Below are 20,780 nucleotides of genomic sequence, written 5' to 3'. Positions count from 1 at the left end.
AGCTGACTGAAATGTGTATCTTAGCTGGAATTATGATCCATTTGAATTTCTTGAGTATCCACTGAGAGGTACAGAGTCTTATCATGCTGATCTTAGAGGTGCTGCCATTCGCCTCAATTGTTCACAGTGATTGAGAGCACACAGCATAATTTCAGAAGGCATACATAAATTTTAATTCTTTATGATTTATAAATTCTCTTTTGCTGAATATCACTTTCCTTAAGTCACTTGGTTTTGGCCAAAAGCTAGAGAAAAATAAGAGTAATCTGGGAATATCTACATTCTGTAGGCTTTATGAACCAGGTTTTCCTAGATGTGGACCATTTGCAACTGAACGCAAATCTACACTTAACTTTGTGAGATGCGGAAAAAACTAGATCAGTGTATACACTCTTCTGCTAATATGCTAAAGCCAGTTATCAGTGCACTGAGGGTACAAATTAAAATCATTTTTTGTATTTTGTTTTTTTACCTTGTATCCTGTAATTAGACCTGGATCACACACAGCAGCTGACAGGAGCCTCACAAGCAGGTCTTGTACCTCAGCCATGCTGTCCCCTAGATTCAGCAATCCCTCTTGAAGAATACTCAGGTCTGGAACATCAGTATTCCCATTAAAGCCTAAAGCTTTACCGAAGACTCGTAAGAACTGCACCACAATGAGACAGTTTGAAAATGTACTTCCAGAGAGGACAAGTCCTGGAATACGAGGCAACTCTGGCAAAGGCTGAAAAATAAAATAAAATAAAAAACTAATTAACTAAAACGGCTATGACTTCAGATTTTCTGAAATAGAACAAGTTGCCGTCTTTCTTTGCTCTTGAATTCTGCCAGTGGTTTTCCGTCTAGACTGTGGATTCCCTGAGGGCATTTCTGCAACCCCATAGTACTAAGCACGGGATTTTGAAACCAAGCAACCATCAATAAGTTTTAGTGGAACTCAATACGAACTCAGAATTCTGAAAAAAGAACACAAATTTTAATTAACATATTGATAGAACATGGGTTCCATAACTGGAGCAACAGAAGAAATAAGCATTTCAAAAGTACTTGGCCATGGACATACTAAGTAGGGCACGTGTACTAATTTCTTCTAATGATGGAGACTGATTAATAATTCATGCTTTTTTGGTTGCTCAGAAACTACCGTGTATCTATGGGCCGATGGGAGAATGGTACCATCTTTGGCTAATTAATGCAGATAAACTATTTGGTCCACATGGCCAGAACCCATGATCCTATCAAGAACCCAGTTACACTGCAACTAACAGTCTCTAGGCTTGTAGCAAAACACTAATATTGAATTTCAATACTCCCATTAGAAAGCAGCTTCTTTTGCTACTTCTCAAATGTGCTCACATAGTAACATTTTAATGACAAAACTGTAGTACCAGTTGTCATGAATATTTAAGAAGTAAGTAAATAAGGCAATAAGGCCATGAATGAGACTTAATAATAGTATTTCAAATTTTGATTAGAAAAAAATGAACTTTTACATATTTCTATTTCACTGGTCTTTGTTAAACAATGTTCCTCCACCCTGCACTTACTGAAACAACTAACCAAGGACCTTCTCTAGTGATACTGTGTGGAAACAGAACTGCGGATAATATCTGATAGCACACAAACCTTACAGGTTCCATTTGAAAACCATCTAAGTCTGAATCTTTTTTCTTGAACCATATCATACACATACCATGTGATTTAAAAAATTTATATAACAAAGCTATCAAAAGGCTTAAAATGGACTTCTATATTTGATTTACTGCATATGGATTTAAACAGAAATAACAAATTCAAGAAAATAGAGGTCTTTTAGGATTTTTCAAAAATTGCTCACTGTGAGCCTACTAAATGTGTCAACTAACCTATGTACCCTCTCTGGACATAGGAAAATTTAAACATGCAGTTTTACTAAAACTAGTGTTTATACTTTTATTTGTAGTTAAAAGCATTTGTGCTAAGTAAGAATAGTATTATAACTAAATCCCCACTAGGATATTTTTGCTTTAAGTGCTTTAGAAAAAGCTGAAAAGAGACAATCACTCTTTGTATTATCAGATGAACATGGCATATAATATAGATCCTATTGACTAATTATACTATTATTGACAGTATTACAGAAATATGTATTATTGACAATTTTCTACAAATACCATCTTAACTATAGCCAAACATAATTGATTTCTTCTGATAAGTATATAAATTATGCCAGTTAACATGATTATCACGCTCTTTCCAAATTTCTACTTTTACGTATTTTAGCAACACCTGTGAAAACAACAGGAGAGAAAACACATGAGGTCCTCTCACTGGACACATTTCTTGGCTTTCAAGGTGATAAACAGTATGGACCCTGGAGTTTAACAAATTGGAGTTTGGATCCAAGGTGCCACTTATGAGTTGTGTCATCTTGGGCAAGTTCCTTCACCTCTTTGTGTCAAAGTTTCTCACTTGTAAATGGGCATAAATACCTCTTCAACAGGATTGTGGTGAGGGTTAAATGGGAGAATTCATACGTAAAAACACTTAGCACAGTGCCTGGAAAGTAGTCAACATACTCAATGAAGTTAGCTAACAAGTCTAAAGCACTGAAGGAGGTTACAGATTATAAATCCTGATTTATTTAAATATCTAAGGGGGTTTGAGGAGAAGGTAGATCTTTCTGTATCTAAACATATAGGAAGGACCAAATGAAACAGAAATCTTATCTACTTTTATCATTCCCCCTTGTACATTTGTACAGTGTTTTTATTTCAATGAAAAAGATTGGCAGCACTCCACCACTTATATATTTAGAACTTCCATTTCCAGCGCAGGAGGTCAATAGACTTATTGGTGGCCATCAGGAGAAGCACACTGACCTAGACTTGGAAATCCACTGCTCAGCTGAAAGTGAAAGCCTTCGTACTGGCAGCTCGGGCAGACGAATGAGGTGAGAACACAGGAAAAATTAAACTTATTAAGGAAATGGTTTACATGATAACTTACCTTTTGGTCTGCTAAGCACATGTCTTCATTAGGCTTCTTTAGTTCTTTTGCAATTTCTAATTCTAATCTTCGTTGCTCTAGTTTAAGCTCTTTCTTTAATCGTTTCTCATCACGTTTTTCTTGCTTCGACCGTTCTTTTTCCTTAAAAAGAAAACCATGCCCACATAGTCTCTTTAACCATTATTATGTTTGAAAAGCCATTAGTTAAAATTTAAAAAGTGATCTGTGTTATGTCCATGAACAGAACTGTCCAAGCAGGTTTAAGCGACGGACTTAGGACTGCATAGAAATAACTTATTTTGCTTTTCAGTATTGTCACTGTTTGATTTTCAAAATAATCTTATGACTGTATATATTTTTGTGCAGTTGATCCTTAATCAGCACACGCTTGAACTGCATGGGTCCACTTATATGCAGGTTTAAAAAAAATACACACACTGGTAACTTTTTTGAGATCTGCAACAATTTGAAAAAACATTTTCTTTTCTCTAGCTTTATTGTGAGAATACAGCGTACAATACATACAACATAAAAAATATGGTTGATGATCTGCTTATGTTATCAGTAAGGCTTCCCAGTCAATGGTAGGCTATTATAAGTAGTTAAGTTTCTGGGGAGTCAGGTGTTATATGCAGAGTTGTTTCCTTAATGTCACATTGTTCCAAGGCCAGCTGTGTGTTCTGTGTGTGTGTGCATGTGTATTCTTGGGCATCATTTTTAACTAGTGATATGCAGTACTTTTTCCAATTAAAAAACCATACCTATAATATGGAACAGAAGGTAAGAGTGTGGTCAATTTTTAGGATAAAACGGAGATTTCCAAGAAATCTTTGAAAATAGTAGGATCTTTAAAACTTGGTGACAGGCATCCATTTTTGTTTACTAATAAAGATACTTCAAGGGAAACATGGCGTCTCTAAATTCAGTGAATTTAGTGAACTTATCCACCATTTTAATTTATTAGTCAAATTAGTCACTAATTTATTTACTGAATTTTAATGAACTGTATAGGACTAATGCAAATCCTGTGGTTCTCGTGTAAGATGACTCAAAGAACCAGTTTCAAATGGCATATATAGACAGTCACAACCTAGGCCCCCACAAGGTCAGTCTCACGTCTTACTCTCGGTGCATTCGCCAGGCCCTAGTGACACTGACACAGCTGGGTTGGGAAAAGTCTGCGTGACAGTTTGAGGCACTGCTTGGATGATGATGTGATGATGCTGCTGAAGATGGAGGAGGAGGAGGAGAAAGAGGAGAAGCAGCAACAAAGCTAAGACAGGTGTACATACAAGGTTAAAACTGACTCCCTCTGCCCCTTGTCTTCCTCACCCCAAGGGCCCTAACTCAGTCATCAGGCTGTACCTTAGTGTATGTCATCCCCGCCCTGCTTAGAATTCACAGCTCCTCCTCCTCAACACATATGCCTTTTTTTTTTTTTTACTCTTCCCACAACTACTTCAGGCACTTTAATATTTCTTTTTTGGCTCCCACATAACATAGCATTTATTGAACTCTGGGACAATTATCTGTTTAATGTCTCTCACGTTACTGTGAACTTAGAGTGGTCAGAAGAACTAATTTATTCACCCATTTCTTAATGCACCTATTCAATTCTCAGCTGTACAATTTGCCAGGCACAGTTTTGAGGGATTTTTATCCTTTTCCCTGACTCTCATGTCTGTATCATTTCAACATTCCTCACCAACTGATCTAAATATTGTTTTTATTTCTGACTATAGTAATTATCATCTGACTCTAACGGACATATTTGGTGTGCTTTAGCATATAAAACTTATTTAAGCATGAATTAATGATTAATTCTACAAATGCCACATAAATAAAGATACGTTAACATCTGTACTAGTAGTCATTGAAAATATTCAATAGCCAGTCTTTTTCTCTACTTTTTACATTTTATATCGTGGACAAACATAATTGATGTTTTCAATTTTCATCTATACACAAACCTTGTATGCAAAAGCAGAGATAAACACATTTGTTAATAATACTCAAGTTATATTTAGGAATTTTTAAGTATCTGAAATCACAGTCATGAAACCAAATTTTAACCCCTCAAAAGACCCTCAAACAACATCCCGGTAATTAATGGTAACTCTTTTTATTATTGGTAAATAACTGATAACGTTAGGCTTTTGTTTCTATAGGCTTCACTTTTTAATATTGAAACAAAGAGAAAGTTATAATCCAAGGACATAATCAGATTTCAGATGCCATTTGAAACTTATAAACAACACAAAGTAGCTTTAGGGAGATCATTCTGATCGAGAGAAACACCACACAGTACAAAGCATTATCCAACAGTTTGCATTTCTGAGTTGGGGGTCTGCTACTTAAAGAGCTAAAGACATCACAAAAAAACCCATATATAAAGAAACAAATATAAACATACAATAAAAGCACACATTATATACATTTATCTGTGCTAAACATTATTTCATATAGTCATTTTGAGTTTTTATTTTTAATGTAATTGATACTGGTATACCATCGCAGCGTTTGCTTAAAAAAAAAATAACATGCTGATTCAAAATGGATCAAAGACCTGAATGTAAGTCATAAAACCAAAAAACTCTTGGATAAAAACATCGGGAAAACTCTTTTGGACATAAACATGAGCGAATTCCTAGTATCTCTCAGGGCAAGGGAAACAAAAGCAAAAATGAACAAGTGGGACTATATCAAGCTGAAAAGCATATGTACAGCAAAGGACACCTTCGTTAGAAAAAAAGGAACCCTGCAGTATGGAATATATGCATGAATGACAGATCTGATAAAGGGTTGACATCCAACATATATAAAGAGCTCGTGCACCTCAACAAACAAAAAGCGAATAATCCTATTAAAAAATGTGCAGAGGAGCTGAACAGACAGTTCTCCAAAGAAGAAATTCAGATGGCCAACAGACACATGAAAAGATGCTGCACATCGCTAGTCATCAGAGAAATGCAAACTAAAACCACAATGAGATATCACCTCACACCAGTAAGGATCGCCACCATCCAAAAGACAAACAACAGGAAATGTTGGCGAGGTTGTGGAGAAAGAGGAACCCTCCTACATTGCTAGGCGGAATGTAAATTAGTTCAACCATTGTGGAAAGCAGTATGGAGGTTTCTCAGAAAGCTCAAAATAGACATAACATTTGAACCAGGAATTCCACTTCTGGGAATTTACCCTAAGAATGCAGCAGCCCAGTTTGAAAAAGACAGATGCTCCTCTATGTTTATCGCAGCACCATTTACAATAGCCAAGAAATGGAAGCAACCTAAGTGTCCATCAGTAGATGAATGGATAAAGAAGAGGTGGTACATACACACAGTGGAGTATTATTCAGCCATAAGAACAAAATTAATCCTACCATTTGCAAGAACATGGATGGATCTAGAGGGTACTATGCTCAGTGAAATAAGCCAGGCAGAAAAAGACAAGTCCCAAATGATTTCACTCGGATGTGGAGTATAAGAACAAAGAAAAACTGAGGGAACAAAACAGCAGCACAACCACAGAACCCATGAATGGACTCACAGCTACCAAAGGGAAAGGAACTGGGGAGGATGGGTGGGAAGGGAGGGATAAGGGCAGGCAAACAGAAAGGGGGCCTTATCTTTACCATGTATAATGTGGGGTGGGGGCCCGGGGAGGGCTGTGCAGTGCAGGGAAGACAAGTGGTGATTCTACAACATCTTACTATGCTGATAGACAGTGACTGGAAAGGGTTTTGTGGGGGTGACTTGGTGAAGGAGGCAGCCTGGTAAACATAATGTTCTTCATGTCATTGTGGGTAAAGGATAACAAAATAAATAGAAAAAAGTAAGAACTCTGACTGTCCTCTAAATTACCTGTTCTCGTTTCTCAGCCTCCAATAACTTGGCTTTTGCAGCTTCTTCCTTCTTTATCCTCTTAGCCTGTGCATATAAAATAGGTCTCAAAGTCATGCAACAGCACCACCACAACCTGAATATGACCTTACACTTGGAAACGGAGCTCCATGCCTCGCAAGGTTCAAACAGTATGTAACATGTATGTAGACAATTACAGATTTCCCCTCAGTTTGTTACGTTTAACATACTGATTTCATTTCTAACGTATAGATTACAATTAAGATATACAAAAAAATTCTTAAATTCGTAAGAGAATGTCAGGTTTTTTTCTTCAAACTCTGTAAAAAGTCTGAAATAATTTGAGTGTTACTTTACCTTAAAACTTAATCACAGAAAAAAATGATGTTATGGCATTTTTTGCTTTTTCTGATTTTTGAAAGTAAATTATGATCACTGTAGAAACTTTACAAAAACGGGATCGATTTTAACAATAAAGGTTAAAGGACAAATAAGTAGCATTTAAAAATGCACGTGTCTACTTTACTTGAAGTTTCGTTTGTAATACTTAAAATTTGAGATAAATCCATTACTTAAATAACATTAACTCTATTTAACGTACGGTGGTTAAATTCAAGGTTTTTTCCCTAATATAATAGAAACATAACCTTTAATGAAGCACATTATGAATATCAAGCTCATGCTATCAAATTTGAGCTTTATAATCTTACTCATTAACTAGTAGCTTCATAATTATCTAGTAGTAATTGCCAATGTACTTGAATATTTTCAATTTGGAGGGTTTTAAAATTAATTTGAAATGGGTAAGGGAATATGTGTACATGTTTTTAGAAGGAAAAAACCTGCAACTGTGAAAACCTCAGCTAACCGTATTGCTCAGGGAATAAGCCAATTTTTATGGCAACAGTTTCCTGAACAGCTAAGGGTTTGGATTATAATAATTTTCAACATTAAAAAGCTTGTTTTGGACAAAAGTACTTTGGATAATTTTGAGACATATACACGTACAGCTCAGATAGACACAGTACACTTAACATAATTTGGCTTTTTTTTGAAGACTTGAGCAGTTATTCTTGACATCAGTTACTATACACAGTTTGATAACAGAAATGCCTTTGGGCCATTGAGGTGTTGAAAATTGCTTCCTTTTTAACTACCAGATTACAGACTGTTGCTAGGCTTTGGAGTTTCTGTTTATCCTATTTTCCCTTGCTGTCTTGCAGCTATTCCTTTTGCTGTTGCCAGCATGTCCTTGAGCCCTATTCTGTCAGCCCAGTTCTGTCCGAACTCAGAAAACAAAGCTGGTTAAACTGTTTCCACATTGAACACTCCTACATTTGTCATGTTTCATTTCTAAATGAAAAGCAGGTATGACTATAAGACTTAATGACGTTGTGAAAAGTAAGGAACATGAATTTTAGCGTATGATCTTTATGACTATATTGGCTATTGAGAGGTTTCCCCTTTCTTTTTTTTCCTTTACTTATTTCCTGGATTTTTACTATTAGGATTAGATAAACTTGCTAAGTAAGGTTCAGAGAGGTCCTTATTCTATACATTATGTTTACAGATAATTTGTGATGGACATGTTAATTTGTATGAGTGAGAGAACAGACTGATAAAATTTTCATTTTTCAGACTTTAAAATACATGACTATATTACTTTAATCATATCAAATTTAAGAATTCTACCTCCAGAATTTGCTGGGCTCGAAGACCTTTTTCCATTCTCATTTGTTGTATTCTCTTAATTCTTTCCTGTAGGAGAAATTATGACAATTTTAGATAATAAGCTAAGTATCTAGGTGGAAGGTATTTAAGTAGAATCAAATAATTAAAGATATAAGTATAGATTTACCAAATGTTACCCATGCTGGATATAAATTTTAATTATTTACTTTAACATTATATATATGCCACCTGTCTTAAATTGGAATGACTTTATAAAATGTCTCAAAACAATTTTAAAATACAAATGCTAAATAAGTATATAAAAACAACATAAACCAACCTGGTTAAACTCAAGTCTTTATAAATATTTGCAAGTACAAGTAATACTCATTTGGAAATAAATATTGGATAGACAAGTAGGATAAAACAGTCTATCAGGAAATCAGGCCCCTAAGGCTGGTCCTGAGTTACTGTCACTCATTGCATGAACTTGGACAAATAGAACTACTCTTGCATAAAATAGGGGAGGCACTTGCTCTTTTTCTCACTGTCACAATTAAATTAAAAACGATTTAAAAAGTGCACAGTACATCACGATTGTACGAAGTATTAACAATTGCCATAACGTGATAAATTACATTACTTTCAATAACTACAGTAAGCCAAATACAGAAATAATTTGTAGTAACTTATAAGTGGTGCTCAAATTATCTAAATGTAATGTACTAGTTATTGTTTGAATTCAGCAACCTAAATTTTGTTAACCTTACATTCTCATTTCAAAAAATCACTCCATATGCTATAAGCACATCGTTAACAATTTTACATACATAAATCCCTTTGAAAGTCCTATATTGGCCCTGATGAGGATACAGTTTTAAAAAAATACACCTAAATTGCCCTACTTGTAAATTGCAGCTGTCCTAGGATTTTCAGAGCCAACACATTCTATACTACCAAATATTACCATACCCACCCCTACTTCCAGATGCTAGTTGTACCTTTTGAAGCAATACTTTAATACATTTTTATTTCGTTTTTTGCATTGATGTTATTGATTTCCTGCAGGGATCCACTGTAGGATAATGAGATTTCTGGAATTTCTGCTGTGATTTTAGAAGACTGATCACTTTCTATGACTTTGCTCATTGTGAACCTAGGTTTTGATTATAGCTCACAATAATAAAAATACAAGTGTATATTTTCTTTTATTTCCAAGTTTTAGAGAACGCTGCATTTGATCTGCATTTGAAATATTTATTTAGATTAGAACTTGAGACCAAAGTGTTCTCTGAATTTAATCTTTAATCATGTCTACAAAAGCCATTCATTAATCTCTTAAGCACAGAAATAGGTATAGAACCTTGGGCTTAACTCACCCAGTGTAGAGCTGTTGTTTTAGTCTGAGTGATTTATACGGATGTACATATATATACTTGGTAGTGCTTTCATTAGCAATAGCAGAGATAAACATTATTTATAAATCAGTGCAGGGGAAGGAGCCAAGATGGCGGCGTGAATAGAGCGGTGGAAATCTCCTCCAAAAACCCTATATATTTTTGAAAATACAACAAATACAACTATCCCTAAAAGTGAGACCAGAAGATACAGGACAACAGCCAGGCAACATCCACACCTGTGAGAACACAGTGCCTCCGAAGGGGGTAAGATACAAGCCGCAGCCCGGCAGGACATGAGCGACTCTTACCCCAGCTCCTAGCGGGAGGAGAGGAGTCACAGCAGGGAGGGAGAGGGAGCCCAGGACTGCTAAATTCCCAGCCCCAGCCATAAGCACTAGGAGAGCAGACACACAGCGAGTGGCGAGCTGGATGCTAGAGAAACGGGACAGTAAAACCTGCGAGCTGCCCCCACAGCCGGAGCCCCAAGGACAGAGAAAAGCGAGTGCTTTTTGAAAGTCTTAAAGGGACAGGAGCCTCAAACTGTAGGAAACACCCCGGTGCAATCAGCCCAGTTACTGGGAATCCCGGGAAACTCGGGGCGCCCCGAACCCCTGGGTGGCAGCGCTACTCGGAGGCCCCTCACGGTGACAAACAGCCTCCCTCCCATTTCAACGCCGACGTGGCTCCGCCATAGCAGAACAGTAGTCTGAGGCCGGCCTCTCCCATGGCAGCAGGGCAGAGCTTCCTCCAAAACCGCCGGGCAAGAATAAGAAACCCAGTATGCGTGCAGCTGCCCAGCACAAGCCGCTAGGGGTCGCCGTTCTCCCAGGAGAGGAAGGCCACAAACCAGCAAGAAGGGACGACCTCCCAGCGACATACACACCAGCTCCCCAGAACTACCTCTATCGCCATGAAAAGACAGAAGAATTTGATGCAGACCAGACTAATCCAGACATCCTCCCCTGAGAAGGAACCTCGGGAGATAGACGTAACCAATCTCCCTGAAAAATAATTCAAAATAAAGGTCATAACCATGCTTATGGATCTTCAGAGAAATATGCAAGAGCTAAGGTATGAAGTCCAGAGGGAGATTACAGAAATAAAACAATCTCTGGAAGGACTTAAGAGCAGACTGGATGAGGTACAAGAAGCCTTTAATGGAATAGAAATCAGAGAACAGGAACGCAGAGAAGTTGATGCAGAGAGAGATAAAAGGATGTCCAGGAATGAAAGAATATCAAGAGAACTGCGTGGCCAAACCAAACGGAACAGTCTTCGCATTATAGGGGTACCAGAAGAAGATGAGACAGAAAAAAGGGATAGAAAGTGTCCTTGAAGAAATAATTGCTGAAACCTTCCCAGAAATGGGGGAGGAAATAGTTCCTCAGACCACAGAGCACACAGAACTCCAAAGAGGACAGCACCAAGACACATAATAACTAAAATGGCAAAGATCAAGGATGAGGATAGAGTTTTAAAGGCTGCTACAGAGAGGAAAAAGGCCACCTATGAGGAAAAACCCATCAGGCTATCATCAGACTTCTGAGCAGAAACTTTACAGGCCAGAAGAGAATGGCATGATATATTTAATGCAATGAAACAGAAGGGCCTTCAACCAGGAATACTATATCCAGCACGTTTATCATTTAATATGAAGGAGGGAGTAAACAATTCCCAGACAAGCAGAAGATGAGGGAATTTAACTCCCACAAACCACCTTTACAGGGTATTGTAGACGGACAGCTCTAGATGGCAGCACTACCAAGGCTAAACAGATGTCACTGGAGAAAATAAAATCACAGCAAAGAAAGCAGACAGACCAAATTCGAACTAAAGGCAAAAAATAGAATCAACTACACACAAAGGCAATTAAAGGAAACACAAAAGAGCACAGAATAAAACACCCAATTTATAAAGAATGGAGGAGAAAGAATAAGAAAGGAGAGAAATAAAGAATCACCAGACAGTGTCTACAATTGCTCAATAAGCAAGTCAAGTTAGGCAGTAAGATACTAAAGAACCTAACCTTGAACCTTTGGTAACCACAAATCTAAAGCCTGTAATGCCAATAAGTACGTATCCTTCAATAATCACCGTAAATGTAAATAAACTGAATGCACCAATCAAAAGATGCAGAATAATACAATGGATAAAAAAGCAAGACCCCCAGCAAAACTGAAAGTTTCTGTGATGACTGCCCTTGTACTGTTCACTATGTAACTTATTCATTATGTAAGAATTTGTTCTCCATGTAAGAACTTGTTTGTTATGCCTCAGAAGATTGGAGACTGACAAAAGTTAGGCTTGGGGTGGATTAATGATTGTGCATTGAGCATTGACTCCCCTATACAGAATTTTATTGTCGTTAACAACCATTTGATCAGTAAATATGAGAGATGCCCTCACAAAAAAAAAAAAAAAAAAAAAAAAAAGGACAGACTTCCAATGGTAAAATAAATAAGTAACCGGGATGTAATGTATAGCATAAGGAATATAGTCAAGATATTGTAACAGCTTGGTAGGGTGATAGCTGGAACCTCGAATTATGTATATAAATGTTCTACCACTGTGTTGTACACTTGAAACTAATGTAATGTAATACTGTGCGTCAACTACCCTTCAATAAAAAATAATTATTAAAAAAAAAAAAAAAAAAAAAGCAAGACCCATCTATTTGCTGCTTAAAAGAGACCCACTTCAAACCCAAAGACATGCAGTGACAAAAAGTCAAGGGATGGAAAATGATATTCCATGCAAACAAAAGGGAGACAAAAGCCGGTGTGGCAGTACTAGTAGCAGACAAAATAGACTTAAAAACAAAGAAAGTCACAAGAGATAAAGAAGGGCATTACATAATGATAAAGGGGTCAGTGCAACAAGAGGATATAACCATTATAAATATATATGCACCCAACACAGCACACCAGCATATGTGAAACAAATACCAACAAAACTAAAAGGAGGAAATAGAATGCAATGCTTTCATTTTGGGAGACGTCAACACACCATTCACTTCAAAGGACAGATCCACTAGACAGAAAATAAGTAAGGACACAGAGGCAATGAAGAACACACTAGAACAGACGGAACTAATAGACATCTATAGAACTCTACATACAAGAGCAACAGGATACACATTCTTCTCAAGTGCTCGTGGAACATTCTCCAGAATAGACCAAATACTAGGCCACAAGAAGAGCCTCAGTAAATTCCAAAAGATTGAAATTCTACCAACCAACTTTTCAGACCACAAAGGAATAAAATTAGAACTAAATTGTACAAAGAAAGCAAAAAGGCCCACAAACACATGGAGGCTTAACAACATGCTCCTAAATAATCAATAGATCAACGACCATATTAATATAGAGATCAAGCAATATATGGAAACAAATGACAACAACAGCACAAAGCTCCAACTTCTGAGGGACGCAGCAAAAGCAGTCCTAAGAGAAAAGCACATAGCAATCCAGGCATATTTAAAGAAGGAAGAACAATCCCAAATGAATAGTCTAATGTCACAATTATCAAAATTGGAAAAAGAACAAATGAGGCCTAAAGTCAGCTGGAGGAACATAATAAAGATCAATGAACAAATAAATAAAATAGAAAAAAAAATCAATGAAACCAAGAGCTGGTTCTTTGAAAAAATAAACAAACTAGATAAGCCTCTAGCAAGACTTATTAAGAGAAAAACAGAATCAACACACATCAACAGAATCAGAAATGAGAAAGAAAAACTCACGACAGACCCCATAGAAATACAAAGAATTCTTAGAGAACACTATGAAAACCTATATGATAACAAGCTGGAAAACCTAGAAGAAATGGACAACTTCTTAGAAAAATACAACCGTCCAAGACTGACCAAGGAAGAAACACAAAATCTAAACAAACCAATTACCAGCAAAGAAATTGAAGTGGTAATCAACTACCCAGGAACAAAACCCCAGGGAGAGATGGATTTTCCTCAGAATTTTATCACACATACAGAGAAGACATAATACCCATTCTCCTTAAAGTTTTCCAAAAAATAGAAGAGGAGAGAATACTCCCAAACTCATTCTATGAAGCCAACATCACCCCAATACCAAAACCAGGCAAAGACCCCACCAAAAAAGAAAATTACAGACCAGTATCCCTGATGAACATAGATACAAAAATACTCAAAAAAATATTAGCAAACCAAATTAAAAAATACATCAAAAGGATCAAACACCATGACCAAGTGGGACTCATCCCAGGGATGCAAGGATGGTACAACATTCGAAAATCCACCAACATCATCCAACACATAAACAAGAAGGACAAAAACCACATGACCATTTCCATAGATCCTGAAAAAGCATTGGACAAAATTCAACAGCCATTCATGATAAAAACTCTCAGTAAAATCGGTATACAGGGCAAGTACCTCAACATAATGGCCATACATGATAAGCCCACAGCCAACATCATACTGAATAGCAAGAAGCTGAAAGCTTTTCCTCTGAGATCGTGAACAAAACAGGGATGCCCAACCTCCCCACTGTTATTCAACATAATACTGGAGGTCCTAGGCACGAGAGTTAGAGAAAACAAAGAAATACAAGAAATTCAAACTGGTAAAGAAGAGGTTAATCTGTCACTATATGCAGATGACATGATATTGTACATAAAAAACCATAAAGACTCCACTCAAAAACTACTAGAACAGATATCGGAATACAGCAAACTTGCAGGATACAAAATTAACACACAGAAATCTGTGGCTTTCCTATACACTAACAATGAACTAATAGAGAAATCAGGAAAACAATTCCATTCACAACTGTATCAAAAAGAATAAAATACCTAGGAATAAACCGAACCAAGGAAGTGAAAGTCCTATACCCTGAAAACTATAAGACTCTCTTAAGAGAAATTAAAGAGGACACTAGCAAATGGAAACTCATCCCATGCTCCTGGCTAGGAAGAATTAATATCGCCAAAATGGCCATCATGTCCACACCAATAAGCAGACTTGTTGCAAACCCTATCAAATTACCAACAACATTCTTCAATGAACTGCAACGAATAGTTCAAACCTTCATATGGGAACACCAAAGACCCAAAATAGCCAAGGCAATCCTGAGAAGGAAGTATAAAGTGGGGGGGATCTCACTCCCCAACTTCAAGCTCTACTACAAAGCCACAATATTCAAAAATTGGAAAACAGTATGTAAGAGAAAGAAACCGTATTATTGTCGACCACCATACAAAAAAGTAAACTCAGAATGGATCACAGATCTGAATGTAAGTCATGAAACCATAAAACTCGTAAAAGAAAACATAGGCAAAACTTTCTTGTACATGAACACGAGCAACTTCTTCATGAACGTATTTACCCGGGTAAGGGAAACAAAAGCAAAAATGAACAAGTGGGACTATATCAAGCTGAAAAGCATATGTACAGCAAAGGACACCTTCATTAGAACAAAAAGGTAAACTGCAGTATGGGAGAATATACTCATAAATGACATATCTGATAAAGGGTGGACATCCAAAATATATAAAGAGCTCATGCACCTAAGGAAACAAAAAGCAAATAATCCAATTAAAAAATGACCAGAGGAGCTGAACACACAGTTCTCCAAAGAAGAAATTCAGATGGCCAACAGACACATGAAAAGATGCTCCACATCGCTAGTCATCAGAGAAATGCAAATTAAAACCACAATGAGTTATCACCTCACAACAGTAAGGATTGACACCATCCAAAACACAAAGAACAACAAATGTTGGTGAGGTTATGAAGGAAGGGGAACCCTCCTACACTGCTGGTGGGAATGTAAATTAGTTCAACCATTGTGGAAAGCAGTATGGAGGTTCCACAGAAAGCTCAAAATACAAATACCATTTGACCCAGGAAACCCACTTCTGGGAATTTACCCTAAGAATACAGCAGCCCAGTTTGAAAAAGACAGATGCACCCCTATGTTTATCGCAGCACTATTTACAATAGCCAAGAAATGGAAGCAACCTAAGTGTCATCAGTAGATGAATGGGTAAAGAAGAGGTGGTACATATGCACAGTGAAATATTATTCACCCAAAAGAAGAAAACAAATCCTTCCATTTGCAACAACATGGATGGAGCAAGAGGATATTATGCTCAGTGAAATAAGCGAGGCGGAGAAAGACAAGTGCCAAATGACTTCACTCATATGTGGAGTTTAAGAACAAAGAAAAACTGAGGGAACAAAACAGCAGCACAATCACAGAACCCAAGAATGGACTCACAGTTACCAAAGGGAAAGGGACTGGGGAGGATGGGTGGGAAGGGAGGGATGAGGGCAGGGTAAAATTAAAGGGGGCATTACGATTAGCATGTATAAGGTGGTGTGGGGGCCCGGGGAGGGCTGTGCAATGCACGGAAGACAAGTAGTGATTCTACAACTTCTTACTACACTGATGGACAGTGACTATAATAGGGTTTGTGGGGGGGACTAGGTGAAGCGGGGAGCCTAGTAAACATAATGTTATTCATGTCATTGTGGATTAAGGATAACAAAATTCATTTAAAATAAATAAATAATATTTAATCAATAAATTTCAAAAACTAAATAAATTTGAAAAACTAAAAACTCTGACTGTCCTCTACATTTACCTGTTTTCGTTTCTCAGCCTCCAAAAATTTGGCTTTTGCAGCTTCTTCCTTCTTTATCCTCTTAGCCTGTGCATATAAAATAGGTCTCAAAGTCATGCAACAGCACCACCACAAACTGAATATGACCTTACACTTGAAAATGGGGCTCCATGCCTCCCAAGGTACAAAACAGTATGTAACATGTATGTAGACAATTACAGATTTCCCCTCAGTTTGTTACGTTTAACGTACTAATTTCATTTCTAAGGTATAGATTACACTTAAGATATACAAAAAAATTCTTAAATCGTAACAGTATGTCAGCTTTTCTTCTTCAAACTCTGTAAAAATTCTGAAATAATTTGAGTGTTATTTTACCTTAAAACTTAATCACAGAACAGTGATGTTAGGTCATTTGTTGCTTGTTCTCTGATTTTTTAAAGTAAAACATCATCAGTGTAGAAAGTTTAGAAAAACGGGATTTTAACAATAAAGGTTAAAGGACAAATAGGTAACATTTAAAAATGCACGTGTATACTTTATTTGAAGTTTCTTTTGTAATACTTAAAATTTGAGATAAATCCATTACTTAAATAACTTAAATGAAAAATTAAACCCGACTTAACCTACTGTTGTTAAATTCAAGGTTTTTTTTCCCTAATATAATAGAAACATAACCTTTCGTGAAGCACATCCTGAATATCAAGCTCATGCTATCAAATTTGAGCTTTATAATCTTCAAGTCATTAACTAGTAGTTTCATAATTATCTACTAGTAATTGCCAATGTACTTTAATATTTTCAATTTGGAGGGTTTTAAAATTAATTTGAAATGGGTAAGGGAATATGTGTATATGTTTTTAGAAAAAAAAGATCTGTAACTGTGAAAACCTCAGCTAACTGCCTTGCTCAGGGAATAAGCCAACTTTTATGGCAACAGTTTCCTGAACAGCTAAGGGTTTGGGTCATAGTAATTTTCAACATTAAAAAGCTTGTTTGGGACAAAAGTACTTCGGATAATTTTGAGACATATACATGTACAGCTTAGACACAGTACACTTAACATAATTTGGCTTTTTCTTGAGGACTTGGGCAGTTATTCTTGACATCAGTTACTATACTACACAGTTTGATAACAGAAATGCCTTTGGGCCAGTAAGGTGTTGAAAATTGCTTCCTATTTAACTACCAGATTACAGACTGTTGCTAGGCTTTGGAGTTTCTGTTTATCCTATTTTCCCTTGCTGTCTTTTAGCTATTCCTTTTGCTGTTGCCAGCATGTCCTTGAGCCCTATTCCTTCAGCCCAGTTCTGCTGAACTCAGAAAACAAACATGGTTAAAATATTTCCACATATAACACTTACTTTTACTTTTGTCATGTTTTATTTCTAAATGAAAAGCAGGTATCTAACTGTAATACTTAATGACATTTTGAAAAGTAAAGAGCGTGAGTTTTAGCATATGATCTTTATGACTATATTGGCTATTGAGAGGTTTCCCCTTTCTTTTTTTCCTTTACTTATTTCCTGGATTTTTACTATTAGGATTAGATAAACTTGCTAAGTATGGTTCAGAGAGGTCCTTATTCTATACATTATGTTTACAGATAATTTGTGATGGACATGTTAATTTGTATGAGTGAGAGAACAGACTGATAAAATTTTCATTTTTCAGACTTTAAAATACATGTCAATATTACTTTAAACATATCAAATTTAAGAATTCTACCTCTAGAATTTGCTGGGCTCGAAGTTCTTTTTCCATTCTGATTTGTTGTATTCTCTTAATTCTTTCCTATAGGAAAAATTATGACAATTTTAGATAATTAACTATCTAGGTGGAAGGTATTTAAGTGGAATCAAATAATGAAAGATGTAAGTACAGATTTACCAAAGGTTGCCCATGCTCGATATAAATTTTAATTATTTACTTTAACATTATATACATGCCACCTGTCTTAAATTGCTATGACTTTATAAAATGTCTCAAAACAATTTTAAAATACAAATGCTAAATAAGTATATAGAAACAACATAAACCAAGCTGGTTAAACTCAAGTCTTTATAAATATTTGCAAGTACAAGTAATACTCATTAGGAAATAAATATTGGACAGACAAGTAGGATAAAACAGTCTATCAGGAAATCAGGACACCTAAGGATAGTCCTGAGTTACTGTCACTCATTGCATGAACTTGAACAAATAGAACTACTCTTGCATAAAATAGGGGAGGCACTTGCTCTTTTTCTCACTGTCACAATTATATTTAAAAAGTTTTAAAAAGTGCACAGTACATCACGATTGCGTGTAACAATTGCCGTAACATGATAAATGACATTTCTTTCAATAAATGCAGCAGGCCAAATACAGAAATAATTTGTAATACATTATAAGTGGTGCTCAAATTCTCTAAATGTCATGTACAAGCTATTGTTTGAATTCAGCAATCTAAATTTTGATAATGTGACATTTTCTTTTTAAAAAACCATTCCATATGCTATAAGCACATCGTTCACAATTTTAAATTCATATATCCCTTTGAAAGTCCCAAATTGGCACTGATGAGGATACTTTTAAAAGAATACACCTTAATTCCGCTACTTGCAAATTGCAGTTTTCCTAGGACTTTCAGAGCCAACACATTTTATACTACTGTTTATTACAATACTAACACCTATTTCCAATGCTAGTTGTACTTTTTGAAGCTATACTTTAATACATTTTTATTTCTTTTTTTCAATTGATGTTATTGATCCCCTGCAGGATAATGAGATTTCTGGAATTTCTGTAGTGATTTTAGAAGACTGATCACATTGTATGATTTTGCTGATTGTGATCCTAGGTTTTGAATATTATAGTTGACTAAAATAAACATACAAGTGTATCTTTTGTTTTATTTACAAGTGTTAGAGAAGGTTGCACTGGATACACATTTGAAATATTTATTTAGATTAGAACTTCAGACCTAAGTATACTCTGAATTTCATCTTTAATCAAGTCAACAAAAGGCATTCATTATTCTCTTCAGCACAGAAATAGGTATAGAATCTTGGCCTTTACTCACCCAGTGTAGAGCTTTCTATTAGTCTGAGTGATTTATATGGATATACGAAAATATACTTCGTAGTGCTTTCATTAGCAATAGCAGAGATAAGCATTATTTATAAATCATTACAGTGGAAGAAGCCAAGATGGCGGTGTGAGTAGAGCGGGTAAACCTCCTCCAAAAACCACGTATATTTTCGAAAATACAACAAATACAACTATCCCTAAAAGAGAGCCCAGAAGATACAGGACAACAACCATGCTACATCCACACCTGCGAGAACCCAGCGCCTCCGAAGGGGGTAAGGTGGAAGCCACAGCCCGGCGGAACACGAGCGCCCCTCACACCAACTACGGGCGGGAGGAGAGGAGTCAGAGCGGGGAGAGAGAGGGAGCCCAGGACTGCTAAATACCCAGCCCCAGACATCCGCACCAGGAGCACAGACACACAGCGTGTGGCGAGCTGGATACTAGAGAAACGGGAAAGTAAAACCTGCGAGCTGTCCCCACAGCCAGAGCCCCTGGGACAAAGAAAAGCGAGTGCTTTTTGAAAGTGTTCAAGGGACAGTAGCCTCACAGGTGGACGGAACCGCCCCGGCACAATCAGCCCAGTAACTGGGAATTCTGGGGAACTCCGGGCGCCCCAACCCCCTGGGTGGCAGCGCTACTCGGAGGCCCCTCACGGTGACAAACAGCCTCCCTCCCATTTGAACTCCGACGTGGCTCCGCCATAGCAGAACAGTAGCCTGAGGCCGGCCACTCCCACGGCAGCAGAGCAGAGCTTCCTCCACAACCGCCGGGCAAGAATAAGAAACCCTGTCTGCGCACAGCTGAACAGCACAAGCCGCTAGGGGTCGCCGTTTACCCAGGAGAGGAAGGCCACAAACCAGCAAGAAGGGACCTTCACCCAGCCGACGTACACGCCAGCTCCCCACAATTATTTCCATCGCCATGAAAAGACAGAAGAATTTGATACAGACCAGACTAACCCAGACATCCACCCCTCAGAAGGAACCTGGGGAGATAGACCTAAGCAATCTACCTGAAAAATAATTCAAAATAAAGGTCATAACAATGCTGACGGATCTTCGGAGAAATATGCAAGTGCTAAGGGATGAAGTCTGGAGGGAGATTACAGAAATAAAACAATCTCTGGAAGGACTTACGAGCAGACTGGATGAGGTGCAAGAGGCCTTTGATGGAATAG

General features: G+C 37.0%; 1 protein-coding gene across 1 annotated transcript in view; it reads right to left on the bottom strand.

Moving 5' to 3' along the window:
* LOC130681268 (bromodomain adjacent to zinc finger domain protein 2B-like) overlaps window positions 1–20,780 on the bottom strand; it is a 128,409-nt gene that overhangs the window by 32,462 nt on the left and 75,167 nt on the right. Inside the window, exons 8-12 of the mRNA XM_057493905.1 lie at window positions 18,257–18,322; window positions 8,547–8,612; window positions 6,855–6,920; window positions 2,992–3,132; window positions 473–727 (exon numbers count right to left, since the gene is read on the bottom strand). Of these exons, the coding sequence (XP_057349888.1) occupies window positions 473–727; window positions 2,992–3,132; window positions 6,855–6,920; window positions 8,547–8,612; window positions 18,257–18,322 (594 nt within the window). The remainder of the gene's footprint in view (window positions 1–472; window positions 728–2,991; window positions 3,133–6,854; window positions 6,921–8,546; window positions 8,613–18,256; window positions 18,323–20,780) is intronic.

Source organism: Manis pentadactyla, chromosome 16 (genome assembly GCF_030020395.1).
Source record: "Manis pentadactyla isolate mManPen7 chromosome 16, mManPen7.hap1, whole genome shotgun sequence".
NCBI classification, from domain to species: Eukaryota; Metazoa; Chordata; class Mammalia; order Pholidota; family Manidae; genus Manis; species Manis pentadactyla.
This window is presented reverse-complemented; position numbering and strand designations above follow the sequence as displayed.